The sequence below is a fragment of the Musca autumnalis genome, unplaced genomic scaffold, assembly GCF_047663935.1.
Source record: "Musca autumnalis isolate F117 unplaced genomic scaffold, ASM4766393v1 scaffold_5, whole genome shotgun sequence".
Taxonomy (NCBI): Eukaryota; Metazoa; Arthropoda; class Insecta; order Diptera; family Muscidae; genus Musca; species Musca autumnalis.
This window is the reverse complement of record NW_027412088.1, coordinates 149,551,197-149,570,297: the sequence shown is the minus strand read 5'-3', so window position 1 is coordinate 149,570,297 and position 19,101 is coordinate 149,551,197. Positions and strand designations below refer to the sequence as shown.

The 19,101-nt window shown below is 36.0% G+C and overlaps 1 protein-coding gene across 4 annotated transcripts in view; it reads right to left on the bottom strand.

Moving 5' to 3' along the window:
* Positions 1 to 19,101, bottom strand: part of GrlHz (Gustatory receptor-like Holozoa) — a 56,798-nt gene that overhangs the window by 2,682 nt on the left and 35,015 nt on the right. For 2 of the 4 annotated variants that reach the window (XM_073957365.1, XM_073957363.1), the window contains exons 2-4: positions 12,611 to 12,667; positions 12,367 to 12,524; positions 11,861 to 12,260 (exon numbers count right to left, since the gene is read on the bottom strand). In XM_073957365.1, the coding sequence (XP_073813466.1) occupies positions 11,861 to 12,260; positions 12,367 to 12,524; positions 12,611 to 12,667 (615 nt within the window). The other 2 variants (XM_073957366.1, XM_073957364.1) reach the window with 2 other exon arrangements.

Below are 19,101 nucleotides of genomic sequence, written 5' to 3'. Positions count from 1 at the left end.
TTATACCCCCAACGAAGACTAAATACCAAATTTCAGCCATTTCGGTGCGATATGGAGCCCACAACTTTCAAAATAACGAAAATCAGGAGATACTGTTCTATGGGGGCTATATGAAAACGTGGACCTATACTGATAATTTTCTACTGGAATAGAAGACAAAATAATACATTTTCTTTCACTTCTGCTTGATAATGACGCTGAAACCTTAAAAATACAGAAATTCGGGAGGTACTGTTCTATGGGGGCTATATGAAAACGTGGACCTATACCGATAAATTTCAGGTGGGAAATTTTGTAACACTTCTTCTTCATAATTGGCAAATCCGTTATTCGGATATAAACGATCATTCAATAATTTATAAATATGTTGAAGTAGCACCATCGTTTGGCCGGAGACTGAGGGACAGGGGAGATTTACTTCAGTGTTTTCGCGAGATCTTCTGCAGGGTTTATAGTTTTGAGTCTAGTTTCAGCCGCTCCTCCTGGAGTTCAGACGCTGCTTGCTGTCGCTGTACTTAATGACAGACCCAGCTACCTGATGGTCCGCGAAACGTATTTGATTTCCGTCTTTCCACCCATATCTGGGAAGCATTTAGCTATCCGCAAACTGGGGATGGGTCCAATAGGGGTTACAGGTTCCCCGAATGGATTTGTAACCCTAACGAAGACTAAATGCCAGTTCGGTGGGATATTGAGGCCAAAACCTTAAAAATACCGAAAGTCGGGTGGTACCGTTAAATGGGGGTTATATAAATACATGGACTTAAACCGACAAATTTCAAGTGGAAAGTTTTATACCCCAGCGAGGACTAAATGTCAGATTTGAGCCATTTCGCTTGAATATTTATGCCACAACCTTCAAAATACCAAAAATCGGGAGGAACCGTTCTATGCATAGATTGCCCATGGGCAATACGTGGATCGATATCGCCCGTTTTCAATAACAAAAATCCTAGGAGTAAAATAAACTTATATACCAAACTATAAGGCTTTATTTTAAATATTGTGAGCTGTATCTTGATTTCAACGTATAGACGGACCTTCAAAGTGCCGAAAGTCGGAGGTACCGTTCTATGAGAGCTATATCAAAACGTGGACCGATATGTCCCTTTTTTAATACTAAACATACTAGGAGTAATATAAGGCTCTATTTTAAATATTGATTTGATTTCAACGTGCAAACGAGCGGACGGACGGACGGACGGGCATGATTATACCGACTTAGAATTTGATGCTGATGAAGAATATATAGTTTATATGGTCTCCGACGTATATTTCGATATGTTTCAAACAGAATTACAAATTTAATTATACCCTCCAATGTTCATTTATGGTCTGTTCCAGAACTGCAAGAATTTTTAATATTTTTTTAGATAACCTAAAGGAAAAATTGTTATCGTAGTAAAAATGTATAGGGACATATTTAAGTCCATGTTTTGGAACAGCCTCCATATAATCTTCAATCTTCTCCATTTCAGGTACTTTGAAATTGTTATCGACATTCTCGGCCGTTATCTGTATGTAATTTAACGTTTAGGGTTCGAAGTGGTCCACCAAAAATTATGGACATGGGTAGGTCAAAAACTTCTGCACCAAAAATTGTGAACATTGGTCTACTTTTGGTCAACGACGGTCCAAATTGGATGTAATTTGGCATTTTAATGGTCGGAAATTTCTACATTCAGAAATTTCTACATTCAATTGTAGACATAGTTAAACATTTTGGAATAGCTCTCATATAACGGTATCATCCGATTTAAGGTATTTTAAAGTTCTTTGTCTACATTTTTCGAAATATGATATAGCACCTATATAACGGTACCGACCACTTTCAGGCATTTTGAAGTATTTATTAAAAATGACAATGTAATTTCCACAATTTAATTTAAAATATAAGAGATTTTATTAATTTACTCAGTGGGACGATCAAAACTTCATTGAAATAAATAGAAATTTAGAGGCTTTTCGGTTTTGTGAATGTGAGAAAGTAAGTCCGTAGCCATTCGTACACATTTTTCGGAAAAGTAAAATGTATTTTCGTATATTTTTATCAAATAAAAGCATCGCTTTTGTTTTCTCCTTCATATTTCTGTGAACATTTGTGCAAAATGTTAACAAAAGCCTAGACATTTCTGCCATTTTCATTTCCAAATTAATGGTGACGACAAATTAAAGATAATATCGATAGCAATCGATTTTTTGAAATGAAATATCGAAAATATCTAATGTTGGGAATATCGATAGTTTGCCAGCTCTAGCAAGAATCATAAAAAATGTATTCAATCGGTCGGGAACCTTATATGGGGCTAAATCAAAGTATGGACCTATGTTTTTGGTGGGGAAGTTTTGTGAAACTCAAATGTCGAATTGCAGATACTTGGGTCAAAAATTGTACCTAAAATCCAAATACCAGAAAATCGGGACATACCGATATATGGGAGCTCTACAAACACATGTATCTGTGTGGACAGTTTTTCGAATTACAGATAGTTGGGTCAAAAATACCGAAAATGGGGAGGCACCGTTACATGGGGGCTATACCAAAACATGGACTTACGTTGACAATTTAAAAATGTGGGTGGCTATACAAAAACATGGACCTATGCTGACAGTTTTTGGTGGAGATGTTGTGTGACCACTGGAAACCTGAAATGTCGACTTACAAATAGTTCGGTAAAATTTGTAGCTAAAATCTTCAAAATACCGAAAATCGGGAGGTACCGTTCCATGGGGGCTATACCAAAACAAGGACCTATATTTACAGTTTTTGGTTGAGATGTTTTGTGACCACTGGGAACCTCAAACGGCAAATTACAGGTAGTTCGGTCGCAAAATGTAGCTACAATCCTCAAAATACCGAAAATCGGGAGGTAACGTTATATGGGGGCTATTCCAAAACGTAGACATCTGTTCACAGTTTTTGAAGGTGACATGTTGTTATCACTAGGAACCTCAACTGTCAAATTACAGGTAGTTCGGTGAAAAATTTTAGCTAAAATCCTCAAAATACCAAAAATCTGGAGGTATCGTTATATGGGGGCTATACCAGTTTTAGGTGGAGATGTTTTGTAATTACTAGGAACCTCAACTCTCAAATTACAGGTAGTTCGGTCAAAAATTTTAGCTTAAATCCTCAAAATACGGAAAATTGGGAGGTACCGTTATATGGGGCTATACCGAAACATGGACCTATGTTGACGGTTTTTAGTGGAGATATTTTGTAACCACTGGGAACCCCAAACGTGAAATTACAGCTAGTTCGGTAATAAAATATAGTTAAAATGCACAAAATACTGAAAATCGGGAGGTACCGTTATATTGAGGCTACACCAAAACATGGACCTATGTTGACGGTTTTTAGTGGAGATATTTTGTGACCACTGGGAACCCCAAAAGTGAAATTACAGGTAGTTTGGTAGTTTTTAGCTAAAACCCTCAAAATACCAAAAATCGAGAGGTACCGTTATATGGGGGGCTACACCAAAACATGGACCTATGTTGACAGTTTTAGGTGGAGTTTTAGTTTGGTCAAAAATTTTAGCTAAAATCTTCAAAGTACCAAAAATCGGGAGGTACAGTTATATGGGGGCTATACCAAAAAGTGGTCCGCTATAGCCTAGAGCTAGAGTGATTACAACAGACGGACAGACAGACATAGCTAGATCGTCTTAGAATTTTATACTGATGAAGAATATATATATATAGATATATATATATATATATATATATATATATATATATATATATATATATATATATCTTATTATATATCTTATTATATAAAAGAGCTTAGTGATAAGTGAGTGAGGGAGTGAGTGAGTGACTGACAGATCATCGCCCAGACGAAACGGCTGAAGCTAGAAGCTTGAAATTTTGAGTGTAGGTTGCAGATGGTATGCAGGCGTGAGATAAGGCTCGGTTTTTGGAAATTCGAACTGGAAGGGTACCAAAAGTACTAAAAGGTACTAAATATGGCATCCTTTGTATTAATCAAACGGGAAGAGCTAGAATTCTGAAATTTAAAATGAGGGTCACTGGTGGAGAGTTAGAAAGATGTACCAAAGTACCAAAGGAATTTCGGCCTATAAGTGTACGAAAAGTTTTAAAAGATATAAAATTTAGTACCAATTGTATATTTTGAACGGCTATAGCTAGAATCTTGATATTTGGTATGGGAATCAGGCTTGGGAAGTGGTATTGATATATGTAAATGGTTTTGGAAATTCATACTTATGTGTACGAAAAGTACTAAATGGTACTAAAATTAGTACAAATTGGATTTGGGTCAACGTATAGAGCTGGAAACCTGAAATTTGGAATCAAGATTACTGTTGGATTTTAGGATTGAGGTAGTTTTGGAATTTCGTACTTATTGATACGAAAAGTACTAAATGGTACTAAACTTGGTACAATTTGGATTTGCGTGAACGGATAGAGCTGGAAACCTAAAATTTGGAATTAAGATTTCTGTTAGCGCGTATGATTCAGATATGGAGGTAGTTTTGGAAAGACGTACTTATGTGTACGAAAAGTACTAAATGGTACAAAATTTAGTACAACTTGGATTTGGGTGAACTGAAAGAACTGGAATCCTGAAATATGAAACCAAAATTAATGTTGGAGAATAGGATTGAGGTAGTTTTGGAAATTCGCACTAACATGTACGAAAATTACTAAATGGTACAAAATTTGTTAAATTTGGATTTGGGTGAACGGATAGAGCTGGAATCCTGAAATTTGGAATTAAAATTACTGTTGGACTATACGATTGAGGTAATTTTGGAAACTCGTACTTATGGGTACGGAAAGTACTAAATGGTACTAAATTTGGTACTATTGGGATTAGGGAGAACGGATAGGGCTGGAATTCTGAAATTGGAAGTAAGATTGCTATTGGGGTGTGGGATTGAGGTACATTTGGAAATTCGAACTTGTGTTAAGAAAAGTACTAAATGGTACTAAATTTGGTACAATTTGGATTTGGTTGAGCTTGAATCCTGAAATTTGGAATTGAGATGGCTATTGGGGTGTAGGATGGAGGATGTTTTGAAAATTAGTACTCATTAAGTAATAAATGGTACTGAATTTGGTACAATTTGGGTTTGGGTGAACGGGTAGAACTGCAATCCTGGAATTAGAAATTAAGACTACTGTTGGAGTGTAGGATTGAGGAAGTTTATAAAATTCGTACCTACGTGTACGAAAGGTACTAAACGGTACTAAGTATGGTACAATTTTGATTAGGGTGAACGGATAGAGCTGCAATCTTGCAATTTGGAATTACGATTACTGTTGGAGTGTAGGATTGGAGTAGTTTTTTAAATTCGTAATTTTCGTGGAAGAAAGATTACTGTTATTATTTTGTATTAATGTATGTGTAGGGATGAGATACGTGGTTGTCGAAATACGTACCATATGTATACAAAAATTACTAAATGGAACTCAAATTGCTGTTGGATGTAAGGACAGAGCTGGAATCTTTATTTTTTGGAGTTGGGTGGGTAGTAGTGTGTAGCGTTGGTATATGAACGTGTTTTAAGGAATACGTTTATAACTTGACGAATAGTACCTAAGCGGAATTCTACATTTTTTTTCAAAGAGTCGCTGTTGGTATTTGGCAGGGACGAGGCCAGGATTTCATTTCGGGGGGGGCCCACCTGACCAAAATTTTGAAAGTTCATGTTTGCGAAAATGGCTTATTTAGCAAAGATGTAGATTTATTTTACTGATGAAATAATTTTCATTACTATTTTTTTTAATTCAAATGGCGTCAATTTTATCTTGTTTTTAGAACTTTTTTGATAATATGTCACAGTTAATATCAAAACAATGTATATATTAATAATCCCATATATTTTTGGGCGTATCATTTATCAAATAATTCACAACTACAGTGAATGTTATGAAATTCTGTGATATCACTTCGGTAAGACCAAAAGAAAGCGAATACAATTGGAAAACCTTAGAAATATCATAACATTTAATTTTCAAATATCTTAACATTATAATTTTCAAATATATGCAAAAATCCGATGTCTACTTATCACAAAGAATTTCTGAAGGCCGAGAACTAATGCTGAGCAATAGTTAGTCTATCCATCAAGAAATTCTAGCACCTAATCGCGGTTATGTAAATGACAAATTCTGTCGCCAAATCGTGCATCTGTCAATAGACTAATTTTGGCGTCCAATCGTCGGACTTCACCTATACAAATTCTGGTTTCCTATCCTGGATCTTCTCATAAATTGATCAGGAACAAGGGAAACTCTGGAATCCAGTCTTAAATTCTTTTAAAATGAAATTATGTCGCCCAATCCAAGGTCTATACCTGTATACATTCTTTTAGCAAAAATCCATAAACACAATTTTTCCAAATCTACATTTTTTATACTCTCAGCCTTTAGCCAAAATGTTCCTCATCGAAATAATCGCTTTAGGGCCAAAGTGTGTTTTTGGAAGAAATCTGTTTCAGAAAACTTGGAGTCGACTAAGCAATGTCCATTTGTCTGGGTAGCTACCTGAAGAGCACGATAATTCTCAAACAGATCAACCGATTCGGTCCAAAATTTGGCCTTCGTGATATTTTGATCAACTTCGAAGATGGGCCATATCGATCTACTCTTTCGGCAAACTTCCGCAGAGTATTTCAAAAATTTTCAGCGAAGTGCAGTTTAAGACCTCCCTGGATAAGCTGTGTAAGCTTTAAACCTCAATGGTCATGGCTTCACTTCCTTTATGCTAATAATTTAGTTATAAGTAAAAATATGAAATAAATTAATAAATAAAAAGAACTCTCTGTGCTTTTTTGCAACAAGTGTTCACGGGGCCCCTATTACTATAGTACAAGTTTTTCAGAGGCAAGTCTATACTTCCAGAGAAAATGGCCCAAAAGCTGTAAGGAACACCTAAAGAAATTATGTGTAGTGGCAAGTGCGCACGACAACTTTCGAACCGGATACTGCGTTGGTCCAAACTTTGTTTATCGCAATATTTCAGCGAGCCATATATATATACAAAATTCGAAGATGGTGCTTTTCGGTCTTCTTCTGGTATTTTCCCCCCAAATTTCAAGAATTTTAGCTAAAGTGGTATGCGCGATTTTTCTTGAACGGAGCAAGAGATTTGGTCCAAACACAAACCTTCAAAATAGTTGTTTAAGTGCAGTTTAAGGTCTATTTGAGAATCTTTAGACATGTTTACTGAAGGTATTCCTTGTGTTTGGAGCGGTATTATGTTTTTCGTGGGCAAGTCCATATTTCCTGACATAAGAGTCAAAAGGTGAAAATTATACTGTGGCGAACTGAATTGACTGGTGGGCGCAATATCTTTTAAAAGGAAAGACACCCAAAATAAGATCTACTCCCAAAATGAACTATGTCGGCCCGGTCCATTTCTCCTCCACAACACTTGTGATCAATGATACAAATCCATATTTTGTTTGCAAGTTCATACGTCCGGAAATGGCTACAAATTTCAGAAAATCCTCTAATACATAGTTTTTGGGTTAAAGGATCTATAGATGAAAGTTTCAATTCACACAGGCTCAGGGTATATTCCTGTCCGCAAAGTCGAGTGGTACTTGTTGAGATTTTGACGAAGAAGAACCTGTTCCGATCAGTTTTTAGATTTCGTTTGTCGTCACAAAGTCCTTTACCGAAGGAGGAAAAATTAACATTTCTAGAAATGTGCATACATTGAAAGTACTTCCCAAAATATAATTGCTGTGGGTTTCTATGACGTTTTCTTCTGGTGTTATTCAAACAGTAATCGACAGAAAAATCCCTGAAGATGAACTGTCTATGAACGGTTCTTAATGGTAACAATAGCAAAACACTTTTGAAAATATTCAATTTTTACACTTTTTTCTCCAATTCTGGCCCACAGATACCGATCGCCCAAAAATTAGGAATACCGTCAACCACAAAAATGTACCTAAGATTTCAATAAACGACTATTTAGAACATATGAAGATTCTAGGAATGATTCTTAGGGCTGAAAATCACGAACAATTAAATTATTTTTAACATTCCCCCTGCTCAGGTTTGGAAATAACAAACTGTTATTAACTCAAAGAAGTTTGAAAGGTTTGTTATTTACGGACCTGAACAGGAAAAAATGATCTAAAATAATCGAATTTTGAGCTTGAAGAATCGTTCCTAGAATCTTCATTTGTTCTAGAAACTTGATTGTTGAAATCTAAGGCACATTTTTGTAGTTGACTGTATCCTTAAATTTTGGGTGGTTGCGTATCTTTGGACCAGAGTCGGAGAAAAACGTATAAAAATTGGATAGTTTCAAAAGATTTTTGCTATTTTTACCGTTAAGAACCGTTCATAGACATTCCGCATGTTCCCGAATGTTGTTTATTGATGCCTTTGCTACAATATTGTGGTTGATTGTTTTCTTGAGTTTTGGACGGTTTAGTATCTATGGAGCAGAAGCCGAGAAGAGAGGATAAAAATCTAAATTGTTTTGCTATTTTGACCATTAAGATCCGTTTCTACAGAGTTCGTATATTCTAGAAAGATGTTTATTGAGATCTGAGGTACATTTTTGTAGGTGGTTGTTTCCTTCAAATTTGATCGGTTTTATAGCTGTAGAACAAAACTTGAGAAAAAAATTTAAAAGAAATTTGACTATGGCGATTTTGACCTTGCAGATGAGGTTTGATGGATTATAAGTGTTCACAATTTTTGTTATTTAAGACAAGAGCTACAACTTTACCTCTGAGATGAATTCAAATTTCCTAACGGTTTGGAAGAAATAGTCCTGACTAAATTACCCATTTTACATCAAAGCCTCAAACCTTTGGAGGCCTATAACCGCGAAAGTTGATGGGATACGAAAAAACTGCGAGACACGTGTCCTCTCTTTTGTGGTCTTCTATCACGCTGCGGTGTCAGAATATGGTTAATAATTTTCGTGTTGCACAGTGTATGTATTTATATAAAGTAGAAAAATGTTTGTACTTTTGTTTGTTTGAAGTTTATGGACATAAAACCCGCTGAAATGATCTTCCTAAAATTTTCAGAGTATATCACTACATGGACTGAAAGTAACATAGGCTATAAAAAATTCTGAAATTCCACGTTGATCCGGAGATATAGCATCAGAATCGGAGGTACCTCCAAAAAATTTAGTTTTTTATGCAAATATCTATAAAATGGTAACAGATAATGTCTCCAAATTTTCGATGTGTGCAGGAATTTGGTCTAGAAATAAATTTGCCAAATTATATTGAAATCGGTTCAGATTTGGATATAGCTCCCATATATATTTTCGTCCGATTTCATGTAGTTGATGCACCAAATAAGCTTTATATACCCGATATTAATGAAAGTTGGAATGATTGACGAAAATTGTCCTACAAATAAATTTGTCAAAATATATTTTACCTTATTCGGGGTAGCGAAGCGCACCGGGTTCAGCTATTAAAATATAAACATTGGCCTCAAGCTCAATAATCTTTATTTTATTAACATTCGAAAGGTCGAACAAAACATAAAAATTCGACAAAAAATCCTTTTGTCCAATAGACATTTACGACACTGCGGTGGAACAGAAATTATATCAAAAAATGGTTGATATAGTTTTTTTTATTGCAAATTTCAAACATAATAAAGAATTTGTAATTGTTATGAATTTCAAAATAGTTCATTATAAAAACGTGTTAGAGAAAATATACAAACACTTAAAACCACAACGATTTTATATTTTATTGTTGAATTGCTCTTATAAAAAATTTCAAAAATAAAATATCGGAAAAATGTTTTTTCTTGACATTGTTTATAAGCCAAAGTATTGTACGCAATATGTTACAAACGTTCAATAAATAGAAATAAACGTTTTGTTCTGACACAACACCTTAAAATTTAACAAGAACTATGCATAAAATTGCTCAAAAAGCCTAACTTGTTCATTATTTTTATATCTTCAAATATGTTGGACAATAAGTATACCAATGTAGTTAAATACCTCTCTGTAATACTTCCAACTACTTTACATATTTCTTGAACTATTTAAAACTGTTTAAAATGTTACTCAAAAATTAAAAAATGTATAACATAAGCTAATATCCTATGGGAACTAAAATCATTTCGGGGGGGGCCCGGGCCCGGTATTTGGTGTTAAGATATGGAGACGGTTTTGGAAATACATACTATGAAAAGTACTAATTTGTTATAATTTGTTATTATGTAAAGGGATTAGCAGGAATTTTTGGGGGAGGTTTCGGAAATTCGTAAATTTAATAGTAAATTACTATTATCGTCTTTGGAAGAAGTGATAGAGCTGGAAATGAGATTCGCCTTTGGTATAAAAAGTAATTTTAAGGTTCAGGTCTACCATTTTGTTATTGCATGAACGATAATATAAGGAGTTTTTTTTTCAAATGCGTACAAATTCTGACATTTCTCTGAAATGGTTTTAGATATGCCTGCTATAAAGCTACAAAATGTACCAAATGGTACTAAATTGGTCTTGGGTGTACTTGTTTACAAGAGTGTTTTACCTTCTGGGGACAGAACGCCCTTAATTAAAATGCGCTCAAAAATGTGTGTCGCTGTGGATGTGTAAGGGTGAGATACGGCTTTTTTTTAAAAGTCGAACTAAAGTCGAACTAAAGGTAAAGTGGTACAGTACTTAAATAAAATTTAATATAGTTCAAAATTGGTATTAGTAAACGAAAAGTTTCCAGTGTTCTCCATTTCCATATTAAATATTGTTTATTTTCTTTTATATCCTTTCCGCATACGAAGTAGCGGGCATTTTGCTAGTATATATATATATATATATATATATATACTTGTTTTATTTATTTATGTTTTTATTTATTTATGTTTTTATTTATTTATGTTTTTATTTATTTATTTTTTATTTATTTATCTATTTATTTATTTACTTATTTATTTATTTTTTATTTATTTATTTGTTTATTTATTTATTTATTTATTTATTTATTTATCTATTTATTTATTTACTTATTTATTTATTTTTTATTTATTTATAAATTTATTTATTTATTTGTTTATTTATTTATTTTTTTATTTCTGTATTTAGGAGGGTTGGTGAAAAACAAAATTTATGTATTTATTTATTTGGTATCCCACACAACAACAAGTGTTATAAATTACAATGTGGGTGTTTTACTTTTACAAAAGATATAAATTAATAATTATAAAGCGATAATAATCTAAGTTATAAAATGGGTTTAACTTTGATATTTGTTTTTATAGTTTGCAACAAGTTATAAAATGATTAGTAATTAATACAATAAGAATTATAAAATTATATGGTCGCATATGATTAGTTCCATGTGTTACAAACAGAAAAACAAACTTAATATTAATCTATATATTAAACAATTGGTGGAGGGTATAATAATCATTGTCGTCTTTGGGTTCACCTTTCTTACTCCTATAAAAATATTTAGTATCTCCGTATGCACGCATATAAGAAACCACCTTCTTATATAAAATACATCCATATAAGAAAAACACGCTTATAAAAACAAATTTGCCGATTTTCCCCCGAGATTCTTATATGCGGTGTCTACTGTTCATACTTTCGGTCGAGGTCGTGTAGGGTACATAAAAATACAATAGCATTCTTTCCGGTAAACAACAGACTCCAAAGCAAACTCGCATAAATTTGCTTGTGATAAAATATTTCCCCATAACATTTTTCACTACATTTAAATTATTTTACTTCATACCCATCTGGCAGATTTACTACAGAACAGAGCTGATGAGAATAATTTTTATAATCCCATAAATAAATGCTAATTAAGGGCTCTATCATTCTTATCATTTTATACAAACAACAACAACAGCAAGCAAACAAACAAACGGCCATACATACCTTTACTGATAGTCCCAGATCAGTTTCCATGTGAGACAACCACTTGACCTTGATTATGGTGGGTTGCATTACGACTACCGGTACTACGTAAGCATAGAGGCAACCGAAAATGATAAAAGCCAAAGCTATGTGAAGCCAAAGCATGCGGCACAAACGCTTCGGCTGCATTGACATGAGAAAGGTGCGTTCGATTAAATTCTGCAACTGTTCCTGATCAATGAACTTGCAACAAATGATACATGATACATAACCGGCCAAATCGAGCAGGAACGGTATAACATAGCCAAAGATTAATTCACCAATTGTTTGATTCGAATTGATGTCGGGTTGTTCAGCCAATGAGGCATTTTCAGCCGTTAAATGTAGACTTTTGAGATTTGTTGAAAAGCCACGATCACCACTGTGGGGACAAAGAAGATAAAAATAACAATGTATGAATGTGTGTCAATCAGGCATTCCAAGAAAAACAAATCAACGATGAGCAACGTTGGCTGCATTGAACTTACCGATATGATGACAAATACTGTAAAAAATAACCAAATATCAGGACCACCACCAAGCTCAGACACTGAAAATAACTTAAAAATGAACGACATTTTGTGGTATCCGTCGATATGGGATTCAGGCCAACCAGCGATAAAATGATCATATAAGGTCGTAAGAACTGCAACAAAAGCAATGATGAATCAACAACAAATGAAAAAGTGAGGTAGTTCGAAAGAGAGTGCGTTTTGTACAACAACAACTTACCGTACGCTTACAGTAGTCCAGTATTGCGGAGGTCGGCTCATTTTGATAGTCTTCATTCTGTGGCAAATTCCAACGATTTATAAAACAAAAAGAACTATTAGCTTCATTCTGGTACATTTCCACAATTTAATGGGGTAATGTGTTGTGATGCGTTATGTCGTTAATGAAGTTAGCAATTTGTGGTAGGCAATGATAAACTGTTTATGTTTATTCCCATGAGTCCATGAACAAAACAAAATTAATAACAACAACACCAATCACCGTATATCGTATATCTTAAGCAAATGCTGTCGCTTCTTCAAGCTAAACTAAATCACTCACTAAATTCATTTGTTTTGTTTACATCGATCGGTGGACGGATGGATCGATAGGGTTACGCGCCCAAACCGATGATAATAATAATCGAAAAGAGTGTCAATGAATTTTCTGCCGGAGAGAGAGTCGTAATGTTTATGTCAAATTTTCTGCTTGAGTGAGAATCAAAGTAGCGATTCTATTGATTTTATTTTTGGAGTCTGCCACGGTAAACGGTAGCAATGAAACTGAGATACTCCCGCATTGGATCATTTGTCAGAGTTAACGTCGCAGTCGGCATCGACGCTATGTGGTCAGTCAGACAACCAAACAATTTGGTAGTTCAGAGATCACTCATTAAATTATTATAAGATATCTTTGGCTGTGGTCGACTGATGATTGAGCTACTCAAATATGAACCATTAATAAAAATTGTGGATTTAATTTGGCATATTATGTTCCAAAGGTGTATAACGTTTCTATGGAAAAATTGTCAAGGTCATTTTTTTCTATGATACTAATTTTTCGACCCCATCCCTTATGATGTATTTTGTCAACATATTTAACTCTATATGTCTATATATTAAACTCTATATATTAAACAATTGGCCTAAAAATCTGATAAAAACAACAAGTAAAAATCGTTAAGTTCCAACTTAAAATAGCCTAAATAAAAATGGAATAATTAGTTTCCTTTTACAATTTTAGGTGGACAAATTTTTCGACCACGTATACCCCAAATGCATAAATTATTTAATCCATCAAAATATCGAAAATCGTCAATGTCAAATTGCAGATAGTTCGGTTAAAAATTGCTATACCAAAACATGGATCTATGCCCATAATTTAAGTTTGTTGATCACTGGGAACTCTAAATGTCAAATTATAGCTAATTCGGTTTGAAAATGTGACTAAAAACATTAAAATACCTTAAATCGGGCGGTACCATGGGGCTATACCAAAACGTGGGCCGATATAGGTCATTATCGAACTTGACCTGCCTGTAAACAAAAGACGAATCTTCCCAAAATTTCAGAGTCCTATCTCCATTTTTGTGGATGCTAGAGTGATTACCACAGACGGACGGACAAGCATAGATCGACTCAGAATTTTACCCTTAAGAATACATATACTTTATAGGGTCGCAAATGATTATTTCAATGCGTTATAAACTGAAAAACGAACTTAACATACCCTCCATACTATGGTGGTGGGTTTAATAAAACGTAGGGTATGTGCTCCTAAGTTCGGCATGTACCGGTTGATGGTATTTTTTGTATTTGAACTCAAATATCTATAAATTTCTGTAGCAAAAAATTAAAATAATCATAACAAGTAAGCCGATAGCCTGTGTTGCTAGTGCTTTATTACTATAATTTGTTATTATAATAAATATTTTAAATAAATAAAATAAATCATAACAAGTAAGAACGACCTTAAGTTTAGCCGGGCCGAAGGTTTTATACCCTCCACCACGAACTCTATTGAAACAAATAGGAGCAATTAGATTCCTTTCGTTTCTGAAAGTATTAGGCTCTTCCTCTACGTTAAGGCTTATTTCTTGGAGGAGGAGAATATCTTAACTGATGATAATCACCTTATAGTGATCATTTTCTGCGTGGAGGTTTTCTTCACATTGAGATTTCAAAAAACCAAGTTTTATCCACTTCAGAAGGAAAATGTACCCCTTTAAACGAGCTCACATGGGACGTCATCGTTCCAAAACATGGACCAATATTAAGAATTTTCCGAATTGGGCTTTTGTATCCTCTGACAACACGCAATACTAAATTATAATCAATCCCACTACAGCGTTGGCTGAAGAGATTTATAGCTCTACGTTTTGCTCGGTCAATGAGGACGCCCCTACCAGAGAGAGTGCCATACATAGCTGTCGTGTCACCTGGTCTGACAAATAACGTTACCCGTAATTTCCCCTGGATAGACCATCTCCCCATAATTGTCTCCATTAGCAGACCATCCGATTTCATTCCCTCTGAACGCCGCACATTCGTCAATCATAAGAAAGCTGATTGGCCGGGTTTCAGAGAGTTCACCAATCACCGCTTCAGAGAGCTGTCAATCCTTCTGCTATTTGGGTAGCGGAAAGGACGAGACATCATCTTGCTGCAGCTTCTCGCCATATTCGTGCTGGTCGAATGCCCGAAGTAAGACCAAACTTCCCAGCATAGGCGACGGGGTTAGCAAATGAGCGTGATGAGCTTTGTCGAACCAACTCCAATGACCCCAGAGTAAGGAAGCTGACACTGGAAGTTAAAAGGCTGGTCGGCGAGCATAAGCGTAAGAAGTGGTTAAAATATCTGAAGAGTTGCAACATTGGAGCCGGTATAAGTGAATTGTGGGCAAGGGTTAAGTCACTCTCGAACCCTGGAAGTATGGAAGATGGGACATCAGTCACGTTCGGCGACATTACGTTGACTGTTACGAAGAGGTGCTTAAGCTATTTCCATCGACAGTTTGTCGAGCTCGCCGAATGTGACAGGGCAAAGAGTATTATGTCGCATCAGATCTCTTCCTGCGGACGATGAACCACCTCAGTTTACAATGGATGATGTTGCGAATGTCATCGGGAACGCTAAATCATCCAAAGCGTTGGGCGGTGATGGAATCTCCATGGTAATACTGCAGCAGCAGGATGAGCCGGGAGTGGAGTATCTCACTAAACTTCTCAAATTGTCGCTAGCCACCCTTATTGTTCCCGAAGCCAGCCTATGATGCCAGCAAAAGTGAATCGTACGGGCCAATTTCGCATTTGTTGTCCGTAGCAAAGACCCTTGAGGTCTTAGTCCTCTTCAGTATCAGAAATAGCTATGCAGTTGCCGATCATCAACATGGAATCCGTAAACAGCACAGCACGACAACGGCGCTGCACGCCATCTCCACATATATTTGTCAAGGACTAAACCAGCGACCGCCGTGTGATTGAACAGTGATGGTGGCGCTTGATCTGTCAAAAGCCTTTGATACAGTCAGGCACTCAACGCTGTTTGAGGACATTGAGCGGACAACCCTCCGGCCAAGCTTGAAACGTTAAACCTCTACCTCTCCTGTATTCCGCCCCCTCCAGACGGCATCGAGATCGTAACGTATGCGAATGATTGCACCATCCTGGCGTCAGGTACCTTCCCCGATGACATCTGTGAGACACTGAACTCCAGTTTAACCGATCTTACCACCTTTTTGCAGGCGAGGATATGCAGATTTCCGCCACAACATCAACAGCCATTCTGTTCACCACATGTATGGCGCAGTTTGGAAGAGAGCTGAATGTCGTGGTCGACGGTAGCAGAATTCCGACCACAAACTGCCCCAAAATTCTAGGAGTCACATACGACACTACGTTCAAGTCGAGCGCGCACGGCACAGCTATCGGCGACAAACTGAAAAGTAGGAACAAGGTCCTCAAGTTCCTAGCCGGCAGCACTTGGGGTGCAGATAAAGAAACCTTGTTGAACACATATAAAGCGATAGGTTAGGTCTGGGGTAAGCTATGCGGCTCCAGTTTGGTCCCCGGGATTATATGATACGAATGGAAAAAACATTCAAACCTGTTAAAATGCCGCCCTGAGAACAGCAACAGGTTGCCTCCTCAAGTCTTCAGTGGACCATCTACATGAGGAGACAAAGATTCTTCCAGTACAGCAACACAATGAGATGTTTTCGTTGCTGTACTTGCTCGGGTGTTACCGTGAGTGCCATTTCAATCACCATCTTGTGGGTAGGCCCGAAACATTCAGGCACATTGGGAAAGATATCCACGCTCTAGAGGAAAAGGTCCAACGATACTGGAGAGAACCCCTGGATCAACAGGCATATCAAGCAAGCAAATATAGTGTGAATAACGTCCTCGGAGTACATCCCAGTGCCAATTAATGGGGGCTACATGAAGTCGTGGGGCCACCGTGGTGCAATGGTTAGCACGTCCGCCTTGCACTCAGAAGGTCTGCGGTTCGAATCCCAGGCCAAGCAACATCAAATTTTCAACGGTGGCAAAACTCCCCCTCAGTAATGCTGGCGACATTTCCTGAGTATTTAAGCCTTGAAAAACTTCTCTACAAGTGGTGTCGTAATACACGCCGTTCGGACTCGGCAATAAAAAGTAGGTCCCATATCATTGAGCTAATATGAATCGGCGTGCACTCATTGATATGAGAGAAGTCTCCCTTGTCCCATCTGGGATGTTTGTGGAACAATTATTATTATATTATAATTATACATGAAGTCGTGGACTAATAGCGTCAAATTTCAGGTGAACAATTTTATACCCCCAAATGAAGATTTCGTAACAAATTTCAGCCATTTCGGTTGGATATTTTTCACAGATGCAACTTTTTTGCAGGCAGATCAAGTTCGATGATAAGAGTATCGGCTCATGTTATGGTATAGCACCGTAATAAAGGTTCCGATCGACTTGACGTATTTTGAAGTTTTTACTTAATTATTATCGAAGTAATTCCAAATCTTCAAAAAAATCTTTTCTACCAAACCGGTTTGGTGTAACAAATATTCGTAAAGTAGCTGGGTAATTCTACAATAAAGTCAGTAAGACGAAATTCGAAGGTAAGGTGATCTACATCCACAAATCGGGGAAAACGAGTCACATGTAACCCAAAGACTTTAGACTGTATCGGAAAATTAGGTCACAATTAGTTTCCAAAAAGATAAGTAGTTCTCAACATGCTAAAGTTAAGGGGCTACCTCTACTTATCACTTTAAAAAATCTTTAAAAATTTATAAACATATTTTGAAGTACAGGAGCAAAATTAGCTGAGACATGAGCATTGAAGGGAACAATTTATTGTGATTTGTATGTTGCATAGAAACTTTAAACGCGTGTTACTCGAAATAGAATTTTTGAAGTCGGTGCCAACATGGTTTGGCGAGCTTATTAAATACATAAAAAAATTGGCTTTAAGCGATATAGATTTTTTTTAATTTTTTGCCCGATTTGTTGACAGACAAATATTCAATTTTTTTAGTTGAAATCGAAACTTTGACTGTCGAAGTCGCATCACTTAAAAAAAAAGTTTTTTTTTTTTAAATCCTGTTTCGCCCACAAAAATATACGTAGATCGCCCATCTGTTTTCGAGCTATCATTGGAACCATGGTGGAAGAAACAAGGTAATACAATAATACCAACAGATGTCTTCATTTGCTGTCAAAACATATTTTTAATCAAGAATAAATAACAAATATTTCGGTTCTATAAAGAATATCTGTGTACACCATCTTTATTTAAGCTTCGCGAAGAATATATTACAGTTTTCTTCTACCTTTTGTGGATATTTCGAGCAAAAAAATTTGACAGCAAATGAAGACTACGGCCTGAATTTGCCTTTTGGATCACCTTGTTATATTCGCCTTGATTGGAATCGCAAAACGCTTTTACAAAAAAGGGTTTATCAGGTAGCCGTTTACCGAAACACTATGCAATCTTTTTCAACAACAAAAATTCTAAAAGTATTATGGGAAGTGCTCTTTCAGATGCTTAAAAATATTGACAGTTTCTTTAAAAAAATCAAATTATTTTTTTGGTCTGCACAACTAGGGATAACCCCTTAGGGGTAAATCAGTGGAAACCGCTTCACCTGGTTGGACACGTTTTGAAGAATATGGAGGATTTTAGCTGCACTTTTTCGAGTTAAAGGAGACCTTGAATCCATCCATATCGTTCTCAGTAACACAGGAATTTCCTCCATTCGAGTAGAATGGATCGATAAGATGTTGAAAAGCAGGATTATAAATTCGTGCATAGGAGAGAGTTTCGAGAAGAAAACTATTAACAGAGACTCTTTTGAAGGGAGTTGCATTGACACTTTCTCCGGTTGCTAAATACCCTATTAGGAAAAGTTTTATTATTTAAGTGTGCAAAAGGCTGCATCAATTCTGATTACCAGAGCAATTTAAAGCATTCCTCAAGCCGCCTTAAACGTGATTCTGGATCTTCAACCACTGGATATATTGATTTAATTTCAGGTTTCGAGGACGGCTTTTAGGCTTCAGGTGTCAGGATCAGGATCAATTGATAGTCAGCTTGAATCAAACTACAAGGTGAATGCAGGAACTGTTCTCCGAACGGCCTGGCAATATTTACCGTGGGTCCAAATGGAGGAAGGCACACTTTTCAAACACTTATAATTAAGCTGCAGCGTCTTTCAAGAATACAGTAGAATTG